This window comes from Centroberyx affinis, unplaced genomic scaffold (genome assembly GCF_046629955.1).
Source record: "Centroberyx affinis isolate AG114_WGS23_722 - 3 ecotype Tasmania unplaced genomic scaffold, CSIRO-AGI_Caff_v1 ptg003487l_1, whole genome shotgun sequence".
NCBI lineage: Eukaryota > Metazoa > Chordata > Actinopteri > Beryciformes > Berycidae > Centroberyx > Centroberyx affinis.
The window spans coordinates 195,242-213,983 of NW_027281444.1; the positions used below are offsets into that span (position 1 = coordinate 195,242).

Sequence of the window (18,742 nt, forward strand, 5' to 3'; positions counted from 1 at the left end):
TGTATTTCTTATTTCATGAAGAATATAGACTCTTGTTAAGAACTTTGCTGTCAAAAGCCATTGACTATTGTAATATAACAAATCTAATTTCCTCCCCCTCAGCTGTAGATCCTTCTAATCTCAAGCAGTACTTAGTGAATACGTATCAAGAGTGGACCAGACAGGCTACTTCAGTATACCTGGCAACAGTCAAAGACAACCTCATCCAATCCCGCAGCGGAGGGAACCAGCTGGTTATAAACATTGGGGACGCAACCAAATGGAATGGCTACAGCAATGGTGTCCTGACGGCCAATGAACAGTATCAGTAAGAACAGAAAACATATTGTTGGTGAACTGCTGGATAATGTAACAAAATGCCCCTCCGGCGATTATTACTTCATAAAGGGTGTGGTAGATTTTTCTTTATTATTATTTTAAAGTTTAAAAAAAAATTAAATCACTAAACTGATGTTGTTTTGTTTGATATTGCAGTTATGCGATTGTATTATTCACCAATCTGACCTTGCAATCAGATGGCCTTGTGAGTACTGAATTCTCACTGGCCTCAACAACGGTCTTCTTCTCTGCTGTAAAACTCCCACAGAGCCCAGGTACCACATTCAAAACCAGTTTTGTTTGGAAATGTTAAAAACCCAGAGTCCCTATCATGCAAGGAAATTGGCCCTTTATTTTTTTTCTCTGTCTTATTCTGTCTCAACATTTAAGTTGTCATTGGCATCGCTGTCGGAGCAACACTGGGAATATTTTGTGTCCTCCTCATCATCACCATTGGCTTCATCATCTACTGGAGGAGGTATTGTCATCATCATCATAGATAAACCTGAATTTAACTATTAAGTGGCAGTGTGTATGAGACGAACCTCCTGGATGATTAACATAATTATTTTTTTTATATACATATGTATATATAGGTTAAACAACAAAGAATCTTCAGACATCCAGATTCAAACCTTGAGGTAAGGTTTTAATCTTTGTCATATTATAAATCTTAAGTAAATGAATGACAAGTATTTCTGTAAGTGTTGGTTAATATCACTGTTTTCTCTCTCTCTTTCAGGGCCAAAGTGTGAGTATAAATCCCTCATATTAAATAGTATAGTATAAGTCATATGACAGGAATAGATTGAACTGCAGCAAGTAGCAGCGACAGTGGTTTACTGAGGAAAAATCATTGCTGTTGTCTGACCTCTGGTGTCCATTTGAGCAGAAACCTGGCTGTAACGGTGGATGACTATGAGGCTTACTACAGGAAGCAGAAAGCAGACTCCAACTGTGGCTTTGCTGAAGAGTTTGAGGTAAAGCATGAGCCTAATAATGACTTGCTTTTCTGGCACTTAAGCTAGATGATGGCTGCAATTCTTTTGTCTTTTAGGACCTGAAGCCTGTTGGTACAGCCCAGGCAAAGTCAAGCGCTCTGGCTTTGGAGAACAAGCCCAAGAACCGCTACAACAATGTTCTTCCCTGTGAGTCTCTATAGCAACGCCCACTCTGCACCTCTGCTGCTGCCAGCAATAACACTATTTAAACTATGTCATCGCTTGTCATATCTTCTACCTCATCACATTTTTGCTCTGAGATGAAGTACAATACAACAATTTCACAAGCTCTCCATTGAAATTATACTATTTGCACTTTCTAATGACAGTATTTTAAAATTTTTGTTTACACACTAGCAAGCCAATGGCATTGCTAGAAAGATTGGTGGCTCAGAAATTAACATAATTTTGCACAGTCAGACTTTGTCATTGACATTTTATTTATTACATCATATTGTTGTATCAAATCATGAACCCCATATTGCAAATCACATCGTCACATCCCTATTTAGCATGTATCCTTATGTTTATCTCCATCAAGCATTCATTTCCCCTCTTTCCCACCTCCTAGACGACTCTTCTAGGGTGAAACTCTCTGTCCTTGGGAGTCCATTCGATGACTACATCAATGCTAACTACATCCCGGTGCGTACTGACGCTCTGCAAACCAACTCTCTGCTTCAGTCATTGCTTCCCCCTCTGGTGTCATTAAATATCCCACTAGAATGTAACATTTACCGGCTAATGCTGCATAACCACTCATTATTTTCAGGCTCATAAGGCTGTTGCTGAAAACAGTAGTCATCTCATGGCATTTAAACTATTCCATCTCCATCCATGTTGATGTATGAATTGAGAAAAGTGAGCAGAATGGATGTTTATGTTCTGGGGTTGGGATGATGTTTTTATTTGTCAGGGTTACAACTCCAGGAAGGAGTTTATTGCAGCACAGGGTCCTTTGCCCGCCACAGTCAACGAGTTCTGGAGGATGATCTGGGAGAAGAACGTACAGACTCTGGTCATGCTGACCCGCTGCAATGAACAGGGACGAGTAAGTACAAACACAAACACCCTCACCACACCGTCACACACACACACACACACACACACACACATAATCCTCTTGTCTGTCTCACACATCCTTCATCTTCCTTTCCCAGGTAAAATGTGAGCGGTACTGGCCCTCTGACACCAAGCACTTTGGCAACATCACTGTGACAACCACCTCTGAAATACCACTTGAAGACTGGACCATCAGGGACTTTGACATCAAAAATGTAAGTTGCAAGATATAATATGACATATATACAGCGTGGATTCGGTCCGATCTTGAAAATCACCCTTGAAACCACATGTGAAATTATTTGATTTCATGTTATCACATATGAAGGTATTATGTTTATATGTGATCATAATACCTGTAACAGCAACATCCTGGTTTTGAAAACTATCAGAAGTGTTAAATTAACTCTGATGCTGTGGACTTTAATAAACACTGACAGTGTTGATTTTAACATTGACGATTTTGCTGCGGTCACTGCTCTCTTTTTTGTGAAAATACAGGTGTTGCCTTGTAGAAAACATCCTTTGCTGCATAAGGTCACAAGTATTAAATGAATGCAGTCATAAGCATGAAGTGTGCGTGTGTTTGTGTTCCAGGTGAAAACAGCAGAGACTCGTTCCGTGCGTCACTTCCATTTCACGGCCTGGCCTGACCACGGGGTGCCAGAGACCACCGAGCTCCTGATCAACTTCAGACACTTGGTCAGAGAGCACATGGACCAGTACTCCAGACACTCTCCTACCGTGGTCCACTGCAGGTCCGCTAACACACACGCACACACACACACACACACAGCTGACCTCAATTCCAAGTGATTTCTATTGATGAAACTAACAATTGCTTAATCTGTTTCTTTCACCAATCTGCTTTTCTGTCTTAGCCTCTCAGTCTTTGTCTACATGTTTCCATTGCTTTCTCCCTCTCCTTCTGTTGTTTCTGCCACTACCCCCCTCTCCTCCAAAGTCCAATAACAGCTTTTTAAATGATTTCTCAGAGCTTTTATCTTCTGTGGTGCTAAAATTTCATAGGGCCATTATACTAGATGATTTCAACATCCACATCAATGATGTCAAAATCTTTTTACCTTGTTTAGCATGTTTCTGGCTGTTTCTGGCTCCACTCATAACCGTGGGCATGCCCTAGATCTAGTTTTCACTCTTGGCTTGACCCTGAACTCCTTGTACATGATTCCGTTTCAGATCACAAATGTGTCAGCTTTGACTCTTTGACTGTTTTTCAGTCAACTGCTGTTCATCAGAAGCGTATACTGTAGTACAGCGTTTATGACCACTCTGCCCCTGCATTTTCCACCATCTTCTCTAATATGGCCAAGTACTCTCCACACTTCCCAAATATTAACAACTCTGTAAAATGGTTTAATGATGTCTGTTCTTCAGCTCGAGCCGTTAATCCATCTCCTTGGATTAATGACAGCATCTGATGCCAAAGAAGAGAATATAGAAAAGCAGAGCATAGATGGAAGAAATCAAAACTCAATGTACACTACCTTCATATGAAGGATTTATTAAGTAAGCTCAATCAAAACATCAAAGATGAGAGAGCCACATATTTCGCTGGCTTAATCAGCACTAACTAACACAACTCCAGGTTCTTATTCAATACCATTAACCAGCTTGTGAATCCAGCCCTTCCCTCGGCCCCTGCATTGTCAACTGATGATTGTGAAAATTTTGTATCTTTCTTTGTTGGCAAGATCAATGGTCTCAGGTCATTTTAACCCTGGTGTCCTGTGCCCAGTCTCAGGAAATTGTCCTACATTATTGTCTGAGTTCACCCCTATTTTCCTGCAAAAACTCTTGGATATTGCATCCCATATGCGTCCATCTGGATGTAATTCCCACAAAATTTCTTAAAGAGGTCCTGCCAGTCATAGGCTCCAGTCTTCTCTCCATAATTAAACCAATCTCTCACATCTGGCTGTGTACCTGATTATTTTAAGACAGCAACAGTCCAACCACTCCTCAAAAAACCCAACCTTGACCCAACTCAGTTAGACAATTATAGGCCCATATCTAAATTACCTTTTTTGTCCAAAATTCTAGAAAAAGCTGTTGCTGAACAACTCCTTGCACTGGTTGAAGGTCACAACATCTTCGATAAATTCCAATCTGACTTTTGCCATAAGCACAGACAGGACTGAGACTGCACTGCTAAGAGTGACCAATGATATCCTAATGCATGCAGATAAGGGTGAATATTCCATTCTAGAGTTGCTTGACTTAACCTCTGCCTTTGACACCACTGATCATGGCATTTTAATTGATAGGCTTTGCAGTTGGGTTGGTATTTCTGGCACTGCTCTTACATGGTTTTCCTCTTACTTGTCCAACAGATTTTTTAATGTCCATTTTAACAATTTTATGTCCTCCTCCACTCCTCTTCTAGGTGGAGTCCCTCAGGGGTTGATCCTTGGCCCCATCCTATTTTCCTTATACATGCTTCCTCTGGGTCATTTGTTCAACTGTTTCCATGGCATATGTTATCACTGTTATGCTGAGGACACACAGCTGTTTTTTTTCTGCTAAACCCTGAATAATAATAATGATTTTGATCTTGCTTTTATTGTTTTTGTATCCTCTGCCACGTTTCTATGTGCAGCACTTTGTAACAATGTGTTTTAAAAAGTGCTATTTAAATAAAGCTTTACTTACTTACTTACTTTCTCTCCATCTTGCTATGCATTGTCTATAGTGCTGGCGTGGGGCGTACAGGTACCTTTATAGCCATAGACCGCCTGATCTTCCAGATTGAGAGGGAGAGCATTGTGGATGTGTATGGCATCATCCATGACCTGCGCATGCACCGGTCGCTCATGGTCCAGACAGAGGTAGGCCACAGTCCCATATACCTTATACCCATATACCATATACCACATACCTGACATGTACACTACCAGCCCAAAGTGTGGACACACCTGATTGAATGTACTGTTTCTCATTATCGTAAAGCCATTTTGATCTAAAGGCTTATGCTTAAATGCCTGAAATTTGTTTCTTAGAAATATATAAATAGTGAAGTTGATGCTTATGTATGAATTTCTTTCCAAAGCCTTTGCCTTGCCATCAAGGCAAAAGAAGAAAAAAATAAACTTTTGATTTGTTTAGCACTTTTTTGGTCACTGCATAATTCCATTTGTGTTATTTCATAGATTTGATGTCTTTACTATTATTCTAAAATGTGGAAAATTGTAAAAAAATAAGAAAAATGTGGTGTGTCCAAACTTTTGACTGGTAGTGTACCTGACAGGATTTTTTCTAAAAAAAAAAATGCCCTAATGCTTCGTACGTTGTGAGAAATAAATGGCTCATCACAACTGCTAATTCACACCAATGAATTATGTACTTGTTGTTGCCGCAGGACCAGTATGTGTTCCTAAACCAGTGTGCAATGGACATCATCAGATCAAGAACTGGAACCAATGTGGATTTAATCTACCAAAACACTGCTGCACTCTCCATTTACGAGAATGTAGAACCCAGGAAAGGTTTGCCCAAAAATGGTTACCACAATGCCTAGGCACAGGCAGCAGCTCAGGTCTTCCACTCCTCTCTTTAACTCTCAGCAAGAGGCTGAGCAGAGAAAGGGAAATCTAGATTTTTTTTTTTTACATTCCCCCGCTTACACTCTTGTTAAGATTTGTCTGGATTGAAGTCTCTGTTTTCTGATATTTATTTGTTAAAAATGTTGAATGTGTGATAATGGAGGTAACTGTATATGGAGATAAAATTATGGACATAAATGCTGACCAAAAATATTTGGATTGTATATAAAAGTTTGTCAAATATATCAGAGGTTTGTTTCTTATAATTGCATATTTTTGTATATACTTAGTTGTTTTGGTTTCTGCTTGCTTACTATATGATTTAAGGACATAAAAGATTTTGCTCAGGTAATATGTTGGATGCTGTATAGGTATTATAAGAAGAAAAACATTCTATATATTTAACTGAATGATTTGAATAATGTAACTGCCTTTTACAACAAGGTTACTGGTGTAATAATTCAGTGAAGCACCATGTGCCTCTTCAAAACTTGTAGCCCTTTAATACCAATAGGTGGCACACTTTTGTTGTTTTTTGTGATTTAGGCCAAAGCTTAAAAAGGCAAACTGTTATGAGTTTGAGTGTTTCAATATCTAGAATTTTATTCTAGATGTTTCTGTGCAATGCCTTTAGCGAATGAGAAGTTTTGCTGTTTGTTTTTGTTTGTTTGTTTTGTCTTTTTGTATTTGTATGCACTGTTCTGAATAATCAACTGGATGCATTTTTGTTTCTACACTGTTTTTGTTTCTACCTGTTTTTTTTTTTATCTATAGATGTGCCTGTCCTTACTGGTGTAATTTTTATGTAGGAAAAAACAAAAGTGCTTTGTGACACTGAATATATGCTACTCTCCTTGCGTTTGATTGATTCACTTTGATATTTGTAGACGACACTGAAAAGTCACCTTAAGCACAAACTCAGGAACTCAAGCAATATCTGAACATGAAAGTGAGCCTTTCATTGACAGACATGGTGTTAGAAGACCCATACTGCACCAGTGCCTAAAACAGCTTTTACTACGAAGGACTGAGAGGTCACACTGTTTTGTTTTGTTTTGTTTATGTCTCCTTTGTTTTGTTTTCTGCACTGTACATTCCTTAAAGAAATAACAATGTTATGTCACTTCCTGCTGCACATCTCATCTATCTATGGACATTTCCTGTGATGTTTGGATCACCAGAGGAGCATGACATTTATTTTCAGCTCAGAAAAGGGCAGATTTTTCCATGAGGCGGGTACGTTTTTTTTTTTTTTTTAAGATAATTGTATGTGTGGTTATCCTGTAGATTTGTGAAGTCGACATTTTATTGCCTTTGTATTATAATGTACTTTACTTCAATAAGATATTTGTTTATGAAAATGATTAAATGCACTTTCTGTTTTTATATCTGTTTTATATCTTTTATATCTGTTTTTTTTAATGACAAACAAAAATAGCAAATAGTCAGAAAGTTTTAGAGGTTGAAACGCTTTAAAAGATGCTTGCTGGTACAATGCAAAAAGAAAAAAGTAGCAAGGATTTAGTATTTGTATACTCTTCAGTCTGTCAAACAAAATGGGATTAAAGATGTTATTACGCTTTTTCCCCGTATTTGTCTCTGGCTATGTGCCTGTGTGTGATTTGCATCTGTGTGTGTGTGTGTATGTGTGTGTGTGTGTGTGTATGGTCCAGATCTCTCTTTTACATAATAGCACATAGCAGTTCCAGTGGATTTACAGAGGTTTTTTACTGTCCCCATCAGCTTTATCCATTCACAACCAGGATTTTTGATACCTAAGCCGACGTCATTCAAAACATATGTTAGTTTTTCTGTTGTATAACAGTTTACAAGCTAAAACTCCATGGTCTGACTTTACAGAGAATGAGCTTAATGAGCTTAACTAGATCTAACTTTATCAAAAATCAGTGGTGAACAAAATGATATAGGACAAGCATAGGGGCCTAGCGAAAAGCATAAGACAGAAAAGACAGACAAACAGTCTACCTATTCGATGTAGCCTAACTTACCCGGCACCACCAGCCTTAGACCCTAATTGCACAAAAGGAAAAACTCCCAAGAAAAAGTAGGAAAAAATTGGAAGACACCTTGGGCGGGCTGAAGAAAAGAGGGATCCCCGCAGCTGCACACACGCATGCACACACACACACACACACACACACATAGTCGTAATTCACGTCCAGGTGGGAGCAGCATTAGGGATGGGACTAGGGCCAGTGCCAACGACCGTCAGAGCCGGGGCAGCACCCGTCCACTGGCAGCTAGAAACACTGCACCAGAATCTGAGAAAGGGGGGGAGAAAACCAGCCACACACACACACACACACACACACACACACACAGCTGTGCAAATGCAACCCATATACTCAGACATATTTGGCCACAGACACACTCGTACAGACAGCAGATAGAAAGTGATTAGACACAGTGTAACCAGGAGGCAGCCCTGTGCTATGTTCCCAATGGCAAATTCCTATATAAATACTACCTAAGCTAAGGTAAAAGAAAGACTGTGTTGATCCCAAGCTAACGGCGAGAATAAGTAGGATTTGAGTCTAGATTTGAAGATTTCGACAGAATTAGCTTCCCTGATTGTAAGAGGTAGCTGGTTCCACAAACTACAGTAGGTAGCATTCTGTTCTGACTACTTTCCTGCCAGCTGTTGATGAATTCATCATGTAAATAGTTTCCAAATTGTTTCAGTCAAATAGAAGGATCAAAGGTAGCAACAGTGTGAAGAATATGCTGCCTACTGCAGAGGAGGATTGAGCTAGCACACCTCTGCATTATTCAGGGCAACTTTGAGGATGCAGGTAGCTAAGTGGATCCTCATAGGATGAATAAATAATGGATTCCATTTCTGTTTCTTACTTGGAGAGAAAAATGCTTTTATACAGAGACTGCCGAACAGCATCACAAAGTTATAATTTTACAGCTTACAGCAGGCCTACACTCTGGGGATTTTTGTCCATTATGGGGGCGTTTTTGAGGGCAATCATTTTCACACAGTAGCCTATACAGCACTGGGGCTGCAGCTCATGGCATTGGGGTTAATATGTTATGAGATTGTGTTGGCATGTCAGCTTCAATCACTGAATGGTATTTCTCCTTTCCTACATGTTCCCTCTTTCTCCTCTTCCCCCCATGTCTCCATTTCTTTCCCCCATTCTCCAGAGCTACAGTGTAATGTACATTACAATGCTGCAAGCACTTCTTGCAGCTCTGTATGTTATTATTGTCATAATTTCTGTTTCATGTCTCAGAAATCCCAAACTTGGATCCAAAAATAGATTTTAGCTTTTGGCTGCCTCTCTCTAGTTTCCTATCGTCTCATAAAGAAAGGTGCACAGGGGGCTGCAGAATTTATTCTAGCCTATCGTTGCTGTCAGGTGAAAACCTTGTATCTCCAAAATGTCACCTTTTCAGGAACTATATCAAAAACAGCCTTGTGTTTAGCCCTTTCAGGAAAGGGTTTCAAAAGCCCAAGCGGACAGAGCATTTTCTCAACCCAGAGGAGACCATGTAATCCTTCAATAGAAGTTAACACATGGAAATTACCAAAATTGGAGTTATGAGGTTTTTGCACAACAACTGTGCTATGCAACCAGCAGAGTACTGAGATTAAAATGGGACACAGACATAAGTGCTCCAAATTTAATGATGAGATCAAATGCTTGTGTGCCAGTAAATCCACTATAATGGATTACTTTGGGATATTTCACAAATACACAAACAAATATACAAACATATAAAAGACGTAGTATACCAGAAATTAAAAGTATAAATTAAGGAATATGTCTAGTACAGATATAGATGAATAAAATTGTCGATTTAAGTAATTCTGGTACGCTGGAGTACTACTAATTATTTGACTAAGGAATATGTTTCTTAATGAGGTGGTATATATCAAACTGAATAAATATGACCTGTTAAGCATTACAAAATCCCACTTGGACAGTTGCTGTACGCAGCTGTGTCCGCTGGGGTCGCTAGAGCTCCCTGCAGGAGCCAGATGAACCGCAGCAGGAGGATCCAGTCCACACTCTCCATGTTTAGACGGAGCAACTTCTCTGGCCGCCTCCAGCCGTCTGCCACAGCCCGCTGCTCCTCCAGCCTGGCTAGACCCCGTGCCATGAAGCTGTGCCAGAGTGGAGGACTGTCAAGGAAGGTCTGAAACAACTGCATGTGCGTTACCGTAATCGACACACAGTAAGTTTATCTTTAACTATTCATCTGATGATACCGAATCAACACGGCGAGAAACAGAACTTGCTATTTTTAGTTGGCTAGCGTTACTTGCTTTTCTTTAACTGCTAACAGTTACATGTTTTACGTGCTAACGTTAGCTAGCTAGCGGGGCTCAACTAGCATTGGCTGACACAGTGGTGTTTTTCAATATCCATTATCCAGACGTCAATTTTATGTAACGTTGTCATAGCGAGACAACATTTGGAAGTATTTGGTCAGTGGTGGTAGTATTTATCTCTCTCGGGTTACCGGCTGGCTGGGTAGCGGTTACTAGTGACGTTATTAGGTACAAAGTAAACCTACAGCACCACATTAGCGCGTTAGCTGAACGGACGATGCCCCATGCGGTTGCAGCTTGGTTGTCACTTGTTTGCATGGCAACCATGAACCTAGCCGATGTCTGGGCTGGCTATGACAGGCAAGGGCGGATAGCTTTGTAGGATTTTCTCATATTTGTTAGATATACCTTTCTAGTATAACCAGCTGCAAGTGTAGCGGTTAATGATTTGAATGGATAACCTGTAAAACGCATGTGACAGAGCAGATTAGTCATATGAAAGCTGACCATAGCAATGACCTGTTAATAACCTCAACTAACCAATGCCGATACACTCTACGATAGTGAGTGTATCTACATTACAGTACAACACATGTAATGCACGATGTATCGCATGCAGTAGTCATAATGCAGTGTGTAATTGCAGAGGACTGTATAGAGACATATAGGGCTGTAGACACTTCAATGTCAAATACAAACAGTGCAGGCCAAGACATCTCTGCAGCGGTATATCCCTCTGTTGCTGGTGTGCTGCCAAAGCTGTAACCTTTCTCATGTGTTCACTACCAACACATGATGGTTGTCAACAAGCTTTTCTGCTAAGTCCTCTCCTAGCTAATATTGAAGTGCTCAGAGCTAATGTTAGGGTATTTTGGAGAGTGTTGTGTTGTGATGCTTTTTCCTTCTCATGGCACAGCATGCACTGTCTGAATGTGATCAACATGACTAGAAATGAACAGAGGGGTTTAAGATATCTGATCTTGATGAGATCATGAATAAATGTGGAGATTTCACTTGTGCCATTTCACCATATCCATCTCTGCCTGCTCTTAGTAGAGATAGAGGAGCTCATCTTTTTTATTTGTGTGGTATTAGGTGTAGTTAGGCTCTGCTAGAGAGGAGAATAACACAGTGGTGCACTTTAGTTAATGGGTAAGGTTTTACTCGAACATGTAGCAGAAAATACTGGAAAAAATAATCTGAAGAGAAGACAGTCTAAGCACAAATGGAAATGATTGCCAGAGTGCTAGAAGTGAAATGTTTGGTGACATTGGGAAAATCGCAGCTGGGTGAGAAAACGCTGTGCAACAACCTGGCTCTTGTTCCCCACTTTTTTCTTCTGGTTGTATTTGCCTTGTTGCCCCCTTCTTTCCACCATCTGTCTGGACTTGGGTGCTACACTCCATCTTTCAGAGCAGGTTATGCAGAACATTTTGGTTATAAAGGGCTTGGTCCAACTTTAGAATTCCCTGTCAGACTCTGACTTGCATTGGAAAAAATTGATCTGATATTGAATGACCGCAAAATGTCAGACTGCAAATAGTGTCAGTAGCAGAGTTGGTAACACACCAGGCATTTGAAAGTCAATAATAATGACTGGCACTTGGAAATAGGCCAAGATCCATAACAAAAACAGCCATTTATTGTCTGTCCTCCTCTTTGTTTATGTTTGCTATCGGGTCTATGTAGCTATAAATATTTCTCTTTCCTTTCATTAGATTGATTTTTAATCTTCTACAACCCAACATGTCTCTATCTAGGCACAGTTTTAGCTGAGTTTCTCGAACGTATGAAATTTGGGGTCACTGAGGTTTTTGTATTGATGGGAGGTTTGCTGTGCTGATCTGTTCTCATCCAAAGCTTTGTTGTGCCGTGTGAGAATCTGCCCTGCACTAATCAGGCAGAGAGATTTAATGGTGTTGGTCCCTAAGCCTATCAACTAGAACTGTGGCTTTCCTCTGCCAGGAATGACAAATGGAGAGTGATAGTGAATGAAGGAAGGAGAGGGATGTATGTGAAGAGCTGCCTGAGTCACTTTCTGAGGGCGGTGAGTGCTGAATCTTTTATCATTGCTTTTTCTAGCAGGAAGTTACAGCAACAGATGTCCCAACTCCCATGCTGTTCTGAGGAATGCTCAAAAAAACACCATGCCTAAACACGTACTGTAGATCTCTATGGACTTCTACCGCAGGAGCCACCTGAGGTCACACTCTTACAGTCAATATCAGTGTTTGGTGAATTGCTAATCTTTCTCTGGAACCTCAGTTGAGCACAGCAAAGCCATTTACTTGCTTTGAATGACCAGCTGGATCTTCAGCTTTATCTGTTGGCTGAGTCTGTCATGAGGGAAGTCATGGATGCCAGAGAGCTGCCCAATAGAGACAAAACCTGCTGAGCAGTAAGGAGAGACACCCCCTCTTTGAACCCCAGCAGCCGGCAATGGCTGTACACCTGTGCATTTAAAACATCTTTACCGCTTTGCATGCCTTAATTTGTATGTGTGCCTGTGGTGCAACTGTTAATACTCGGTGTGCTTTTCCCTTGGAGCGGCACACTGGCTTTAGTTGGTGTACCTTAAACCATTAGTTTGAATCTGACAGCTCTTTACTATGGGAGCGTCCTACTCCAGGGTTTGATAAGTGGCTCAGTGCCGTTCCAGCTCCCCTGAGACCTAAATGCTTTCCCCGACATCTAGTGGGGGAATCTAGGCTAATACTGCTCCATATTGAATCTGTCTCTCTCTGCCCCCAGAGAGCAAACGCACTTTTAGCAGCCTCCATTGTGCCAAGATCCCCCCCCCCTTCTGCTCTTGTGGAGTTTTTTTGTCCTAAGTCACTTTACAGCTGTAACTTGGCCTTTATATGTCTCAAAGCAGGTTCCTCTCACAGAATGCCATTCTTTCCCAGTGAAAAAACTGATTTCCCTGTGAATAAAATAAGAAATACGGATGTTTTCAAGGTTATGATTTAGCTGTTCCATTAAATTGAGAAAAAGAGCGCACACAAGATGACATATGGTCCATTGTAGGAAGCCGTTAAAGGTGTTAGGCATCATTGTGGATTTTGTTATACCCTCAGTTTGCCCATGAGACAACTCTTCTTTTATCATCCTAGCAGTTTTCTATGCTGACACCAGTATTATAACAGTGTATAACATCTCTAGACACTAACCTTTCATGTAGGCATCACAATAATCTACAATCTATTTTTATTCTCTAATGGGGAGGTAACGATATATTCAGCTGACACAGTACTGAGTTCAGAGTTTGATATTATCACAATATTTTGAGCAAAAACTGAAAAAAATAGGGTAATGAAAAATTCAACAATACATATCGTCAAATTTTTGTATCGCAAAATTTCCTGTCACACTTTTTTTTTTTACATTCCTGTTCTCTAAGCTCTCTCACTCTTCCTCTGTCTCTTGCTTCCATCACTCGCTCTCCTCTCTCTCTCTCTCTCTCTCTCTCTCTCTCTCTCTCTCTCTCTCTCTCTCTCTCTCTCTCTCTCTCTCTCTCTCTCTCTCTCTCTCTCACACACTCTCACACACTCACACACACACACACTCACACACTCACACACACACACACAGTCAAGGTTTGTGACTAACCCCTGAACCCTGACGTTTGTTCCTAGGCTGCTGGTTTGGGTGGGCTTAGCCGGTGTGTGTGTATTTATAGAGAGGAGGTTTAAGATGGTAGATCCACTGCTCTTCCCTTTACAGAGGCAGTGGCTGGAAACAGTTCTCACGGCAGCGCCTCTGCAATCGATATCCACCTCTCACTGAACTGTAGCTTAGTGTATGGGGCTGCTGCTTTACTCACTTGAAGATGGAATCACAGAATCTAGGTTATAAAAGGGAATTCAGACAAATGCAAAACACCATATTGTAAGGTTTTGTACAAATTGTTGTAGAAATGGTGAAACATTTGTTATTTTGTTTAATTTCTGTCATGAAAGCATGAAAGAGTAATTTATTTAAACATCATCATCATCATAGCAATATGTATATAGGGCAGAGCTGCATATTTATGTTGTGTGTACATGGTTGTCTGTACATGTATGTTAAAAAATACACATGGCTTTGTAATGGGACGATAAACAGAGTTGTTGTCTTCTTAGTTGTTTTTCAGAGTAAATATTTTGAAACAAACACTGTCTAATTATTACAACTTACACCCAGTAAAGAAGAGGGCAGCAATTTTAAGCTGTAGGCTAATTGTGTAAAATCTAGCTTTAATATCCATTTCATTTTACGGGCTATAGACCCTTTTCACAGCTTCCATGTTGAGAAACCAGTGCATACACCTTGTGGCAACTTTATTTTTGCAAAGAAGTAACTCAAGGTGAAAATCTTGTAGCCTGTCTCTGGTTTAGATCCAGGACTCTACAAAAATAGTCTTTGTATTTCACCAATGTTAATTTTGGGAAGGTTGTGGAGAGATTTAGTGAAGGCCAGAGCTGGCAATAGGAAGTTGTAATGCACCTGTTTCTCAATGCAGAAGCTGTTACCATGACGATGTGAAAAGGGCCTATAGCTGGCAGAAGAATCTTGCTTTGGTTTGCACATTGACTTGACTTGGATGTCATTGATAGAAGGCGGGTCCTACTGTAACCACAGAGAACATTAACTGTTGGTTAAATGATTTATTTTGGAGAGGAAAATGCAGAAATTGCACATGCAGTGACCCGGAAGTCATATGTTTGTTTACAAGGAGAAAATGGAAGAAAGACCCCCCTCCTGTCTCGTCTCTCACAGTGTTCCTGAATGTGCGAATTAACATGAAGCATTCAACGGAAGTTCTTTCAAAATGTTAAAGTTTATAGCCTGATATTAGCGTTCTGATGCAACTTTACAAAACACAAAGTCAGCTTCTCATTCTCAGTGATGAGGTAGAAGGAGTTGTTTTCTGTAATCGTTTTTACATGCATGTAAAAACAGACAGAATTAATGTTAAAGGGATGGAAAACATAAAAAAATAAACACACTGGAATTGTCCTTTTTAAAATTGATTTTGTGAAGCTGTATTCAATACATCCAGTCAGTCAAATGTGGAAAATGTGTAATCTTGCAGAATGATGCCCCAAGAGAGATTCCATTTCCTCTTGGGCTGAAACACTGTGGTCTTTCACTCCTCTATTACACTTTAGACTAGGCTACCATTTAAAGTACAATTCATTGTTGGGTTTCAAGTTGTGAGGCTAATGCAGTGTCTTATTAGACCCACCCTGCTTCGTAATTACAGTGCATAAACAAAACATCAGTTTAATCAAAGCTAAATGGTTACCAAGCTCATCTGTTGTCATCTGTTTTCTTCATCTGTTCTAAAAGCTGTTTCTGAGCGCCAGGCCTTGCACAGAGATTTTGTCCCGTCCCTGAAAATGATTGGCGCTGTGGACACCCCATGTCAGATGCTGATAATCTGCAGTTTTAAGGGCTAAGCTGCAGTTTCTGTGTTGAGTTTACAGGAGGGTTGTCGTCAATGTTTGACACACTTTGAACACTTTTGGAGCAGGGAGAGTGTTTTATTACGAAAGAGGTGTTGCTGAGAGGCTTGATTACGTCATGGTTTTAGCATCAGGCTGTTAAAGCCCTTTTTGGAGGGTCATCGTGGCTCTGCGCAGGCTTGGTCGGATTGGCTCTGATTTTTGGACCTGGTATCCTGTATTATACTGGTGTTGACATGACAAGTGGCACTTATGTCATCGGCTACTTCTTAATCAATTGCCATTAATGGGGTAATATCACACCTCTCTGTTGTTTTAGTAAAAAAAAATAGTTTCCTCCCCATTTTCTAGGGTCAGCATTGATGTGTATGTGTGTGTGTTTGTGAGACTGTGCAGTAGCAGTTTTGCTACTGGAGGAAGCAGGCGCAGGGGGAAAGTGCCACTGTGTTAGATTACACTAAAAGGAAACTTGTGATACTCAAGCGTTGCTGTCTTTGCCAACCAGCTCCCAGAAAGACCTCAGGTTTCAGAGCGTGGACAGTTTCCATAACATGGGCCCATCACCTGACTACAATCATAATAGACGTAAATGAAGGCTAAACATAAGTATGACCTCATCTCCGTAACGGTTAAGATTAGAATGCTTAGTCAACTCTAATGCTAAAATGTGATAATTTTGTGGATTCAGTACTGCTTAGATTTTACTGTTAGTTTGGGCATTTTTTGTGCTACTTTCTCTGACTATTGTACATCGCATAGTTTCAGCCAAAAAATGTGATTGGGAAATGGCATATTCTAGTCGTACTGATAATTCCCATAAAACACAGCTAGCCTGAATGACTGGATGCAGTGAATCGGCAGTAACCTCAATGAGGTTATTATTGCAATATTCAGGACAGGGTTCTTTATGGTTTTGGTGGAGGAATCCTCTCATCCAGTCAGGGTCGAGTCTTGATGAATGCAGATGAATCTCAGAGATCCTACAGTGGGTGTGAATGTTTATGTTTAAGAACGAACCAAACCTAATCTCCGTACTGGTAGACTCCCTGCCTTACTTCTCCTTGTACCGGACCAGCACTGTGATAAGGCTGCTAACCGATTTAGTAATCACAGCCTGATTCAAGAACCCAACCACCCACTTATGAAGATGAATTGCCATTCATGCTTCATTTATCATATTTTGGTGATTATTAGACAGAGTGTCTGTCTTTGGTTTTATATTTAGCAGTGTAGGATAATGTTAATGTACCCTATGTTACGCAGCAAAATCTAGCTTAATTATTAGGCTTTTTTCAAAAGGGAAAAAGGCTAAGGCAATGCTTGCAAAAGCTATGGTTATGAAACCACTGTGGAGCAGTGGGTTATCAATAACAAACATGCACGTTCAGGAATGCATTTTCACAGCAAGCCCTTGTGCCAGGGCTACACAATAGAGACAAACTGAGGCCAAATTATACATTTTCTTTGTGTTTACATTTTATTAGCTGTGGGTGAAATTTTCCAGCTGTGCGGCTATTTCACATGAACTTGTGCCACCTGAACAGGATATTTCTTAATAGTTTGTTTTTGTTTGTCTGAAGCGACAGGTCCAGAGAAGTTCATCATCATCATCATCATCATCATCAGCAACATTATTAGTTCCCAAGCAAGTATTGTGATGTGGGGGCTGTTTTAGATGGGTGCAGTTGACTCTTGGTCCCATGTTGCTAGTTCTCATACAACAGCTCTCTGCCAGTTGTATTCTGCCAGCCCAGAATAAAACCTAACGGCACAGACACTGGGCCCCAGGGGAGGAGGACATGGGATGAGCAATAATTAGTCTGTAAGGCATTTGAGTGCACTTACTGTTAAGTGCCCTTAGACCGAGCGTCATTCCTTAGAGCACTAATCTGCTGCCATTAGGAACGGCGAATGCTCACTTTGTCTCCCTGTGTCCCAGTCTTCTGACTGTTCTGTTGTTCATGGAGGGAGAATGATTAAGTCATAGTCTATTTGTCCTCCTAGTGGCTTGGCGTAACTGGACAAACAACCCCTGTATACCCAAGGCATTGGCTTTGACTTGTAAATATCGACCTACATTATCCACTTGGATTAGGGCCTATCAGATGTAGGACCAAAGGAAGGAGTTAGCCTAATCATCCACAACTTGAAAAGGCTCACTTTCTAAACAAACACTGACCTTCTCATATTTTACTTTTGAAGGTCTTTTGACAACTGTCTACCTTCACAAGAATGCTATGTGCGGCCTGCTTCGGCCTTGCCTAAGTGATTGCATCAAACTAAGTGGGCTGAAGGACATGGATGGAGATGAGGGCGGCTGGATGAAGAGGGAAGTGGAGGGGGCTGCTGATGAGATGCTTGACTTTTAAAGGCTTTTTTATAAGCAGAGGGAGGTCTATAATCAGTGCCTGCCCTCAACCATGGACTGTTTTGTGCTCTCCCTGCCTCTGTCCATCCCTTCACCTCTCTCATTAAGCTAAAGTTCAGTCCCCTACATCCCTTCCATGTCTCTTATTAAAGGTGTGGAGTCCCCACTGCCTCATTAAGGAGGCTTAGATGGGTTCTGGGAAGAAGCCTCAAGGGAAGGACATGGATGGGAAGTGGTGGTGAACCACCCTATGGTGGGGAGATGGAGGATAATTTTATGGACAGGGGTAGATAACGTATGGTGGGAAAAATTGACATTTTCCCCTGCTTCTAAATTGTTTATGAAGCATTTGTCTATCATATATTATACTGTCAGGGCACTATGGGTGTGACCCTTGCAATCTATACACTACTCATTATTGGTTGCTTGTAATGTGGGTGATCTAGGATTTTAAGCTTATCCCTGTTGCACTCTTGTAAGTCAGTCTGGAGCATCAGTTTAACACCTAAAATGTGAGTGACAGAGACAGATATTTACCCTTTAGGGAAAATAAGTATGCAGAGGTAGACGAACAGGGAACATTTATGGAAGTTAAAGGGAGGTCAAAAGAAAAATAGAGAGATGGAAGTTTACTGGTTCACCACCACTTTAGTGGTTCACCACCACTTCATTAGTTT

The 18,742-nt window shown here is 40.6% G+C and overlaps 2 protein-coding genes across 2 annotated transcripts in view; both read left to right on the plus strand.

The window, feature by feature from the left end:
• The window catches only part of LOC139661256 (receptor-type tyrosine-protein phosphatase eta-like), a 48,905-nt gene extending 41,575 nt beyond the window's left edge, over positions 1-7,330 (plus strand). The window contains exons 21-33 of the mRNA XM_071539676.1: positions 103-307; positions 475-593; positions 709-796; positions 915-959; positions 1,061-1,069; positions 1,211-1,298; positions 1,376-1,466; positions 1,891-1,964; positions 2,236-2,370; positions 2,480-2,596; positions 2,979-3,139; positions 5,095-5,230; positions 5,761-7,330. Of these exons, the coding sequence (XP_071395777.1) occupies positions 103-307; positions 475-593; positions 709-796; positions 915-959; positions 1,061-1,069; positions 1,211-1,298; positions 1,376-1,466; positions 1,891-1,964; positions 2,236-2,370; positions 2,480-2,596; positions 2,979-3,139; positions 5,095-5,230; positions 5,761-5,919 (1,427 nt within the window). The 3' untranslated portion in view covers positions 5,920-7,330. The remainder of the gene's footprint in view (positions 1-102; positions 308-474; positions 594-708; positions 797-914; positions 960-1,060; positions 1,070-1,210; positions 1,299-1,375; positions 1,467-1,890; positions 1,965-2,235; positions 2,371-2,479; positions 2,597-2,978; positions 3,140-5,094; positions 5,231-5,760) is intronic.
• A 2,741-nt stretch (positions 7,331-10,071) lies between these two features.
• Positions 10,072-18,742, plus strand: part of osbpl5 (oxysterol binding protein-like 5) — a 51,686-nt gene continuing 43,015 nt past the window's right edge. The window contains exon 1 of the mRNA XM_071539671.1: positions 10,072-10,153. The gene's annotated coding sequence lies outside the window, so the exon portion shown is untranslated. The remainder of the gene's footprint in view (positions 10,154-18,742) is intronic.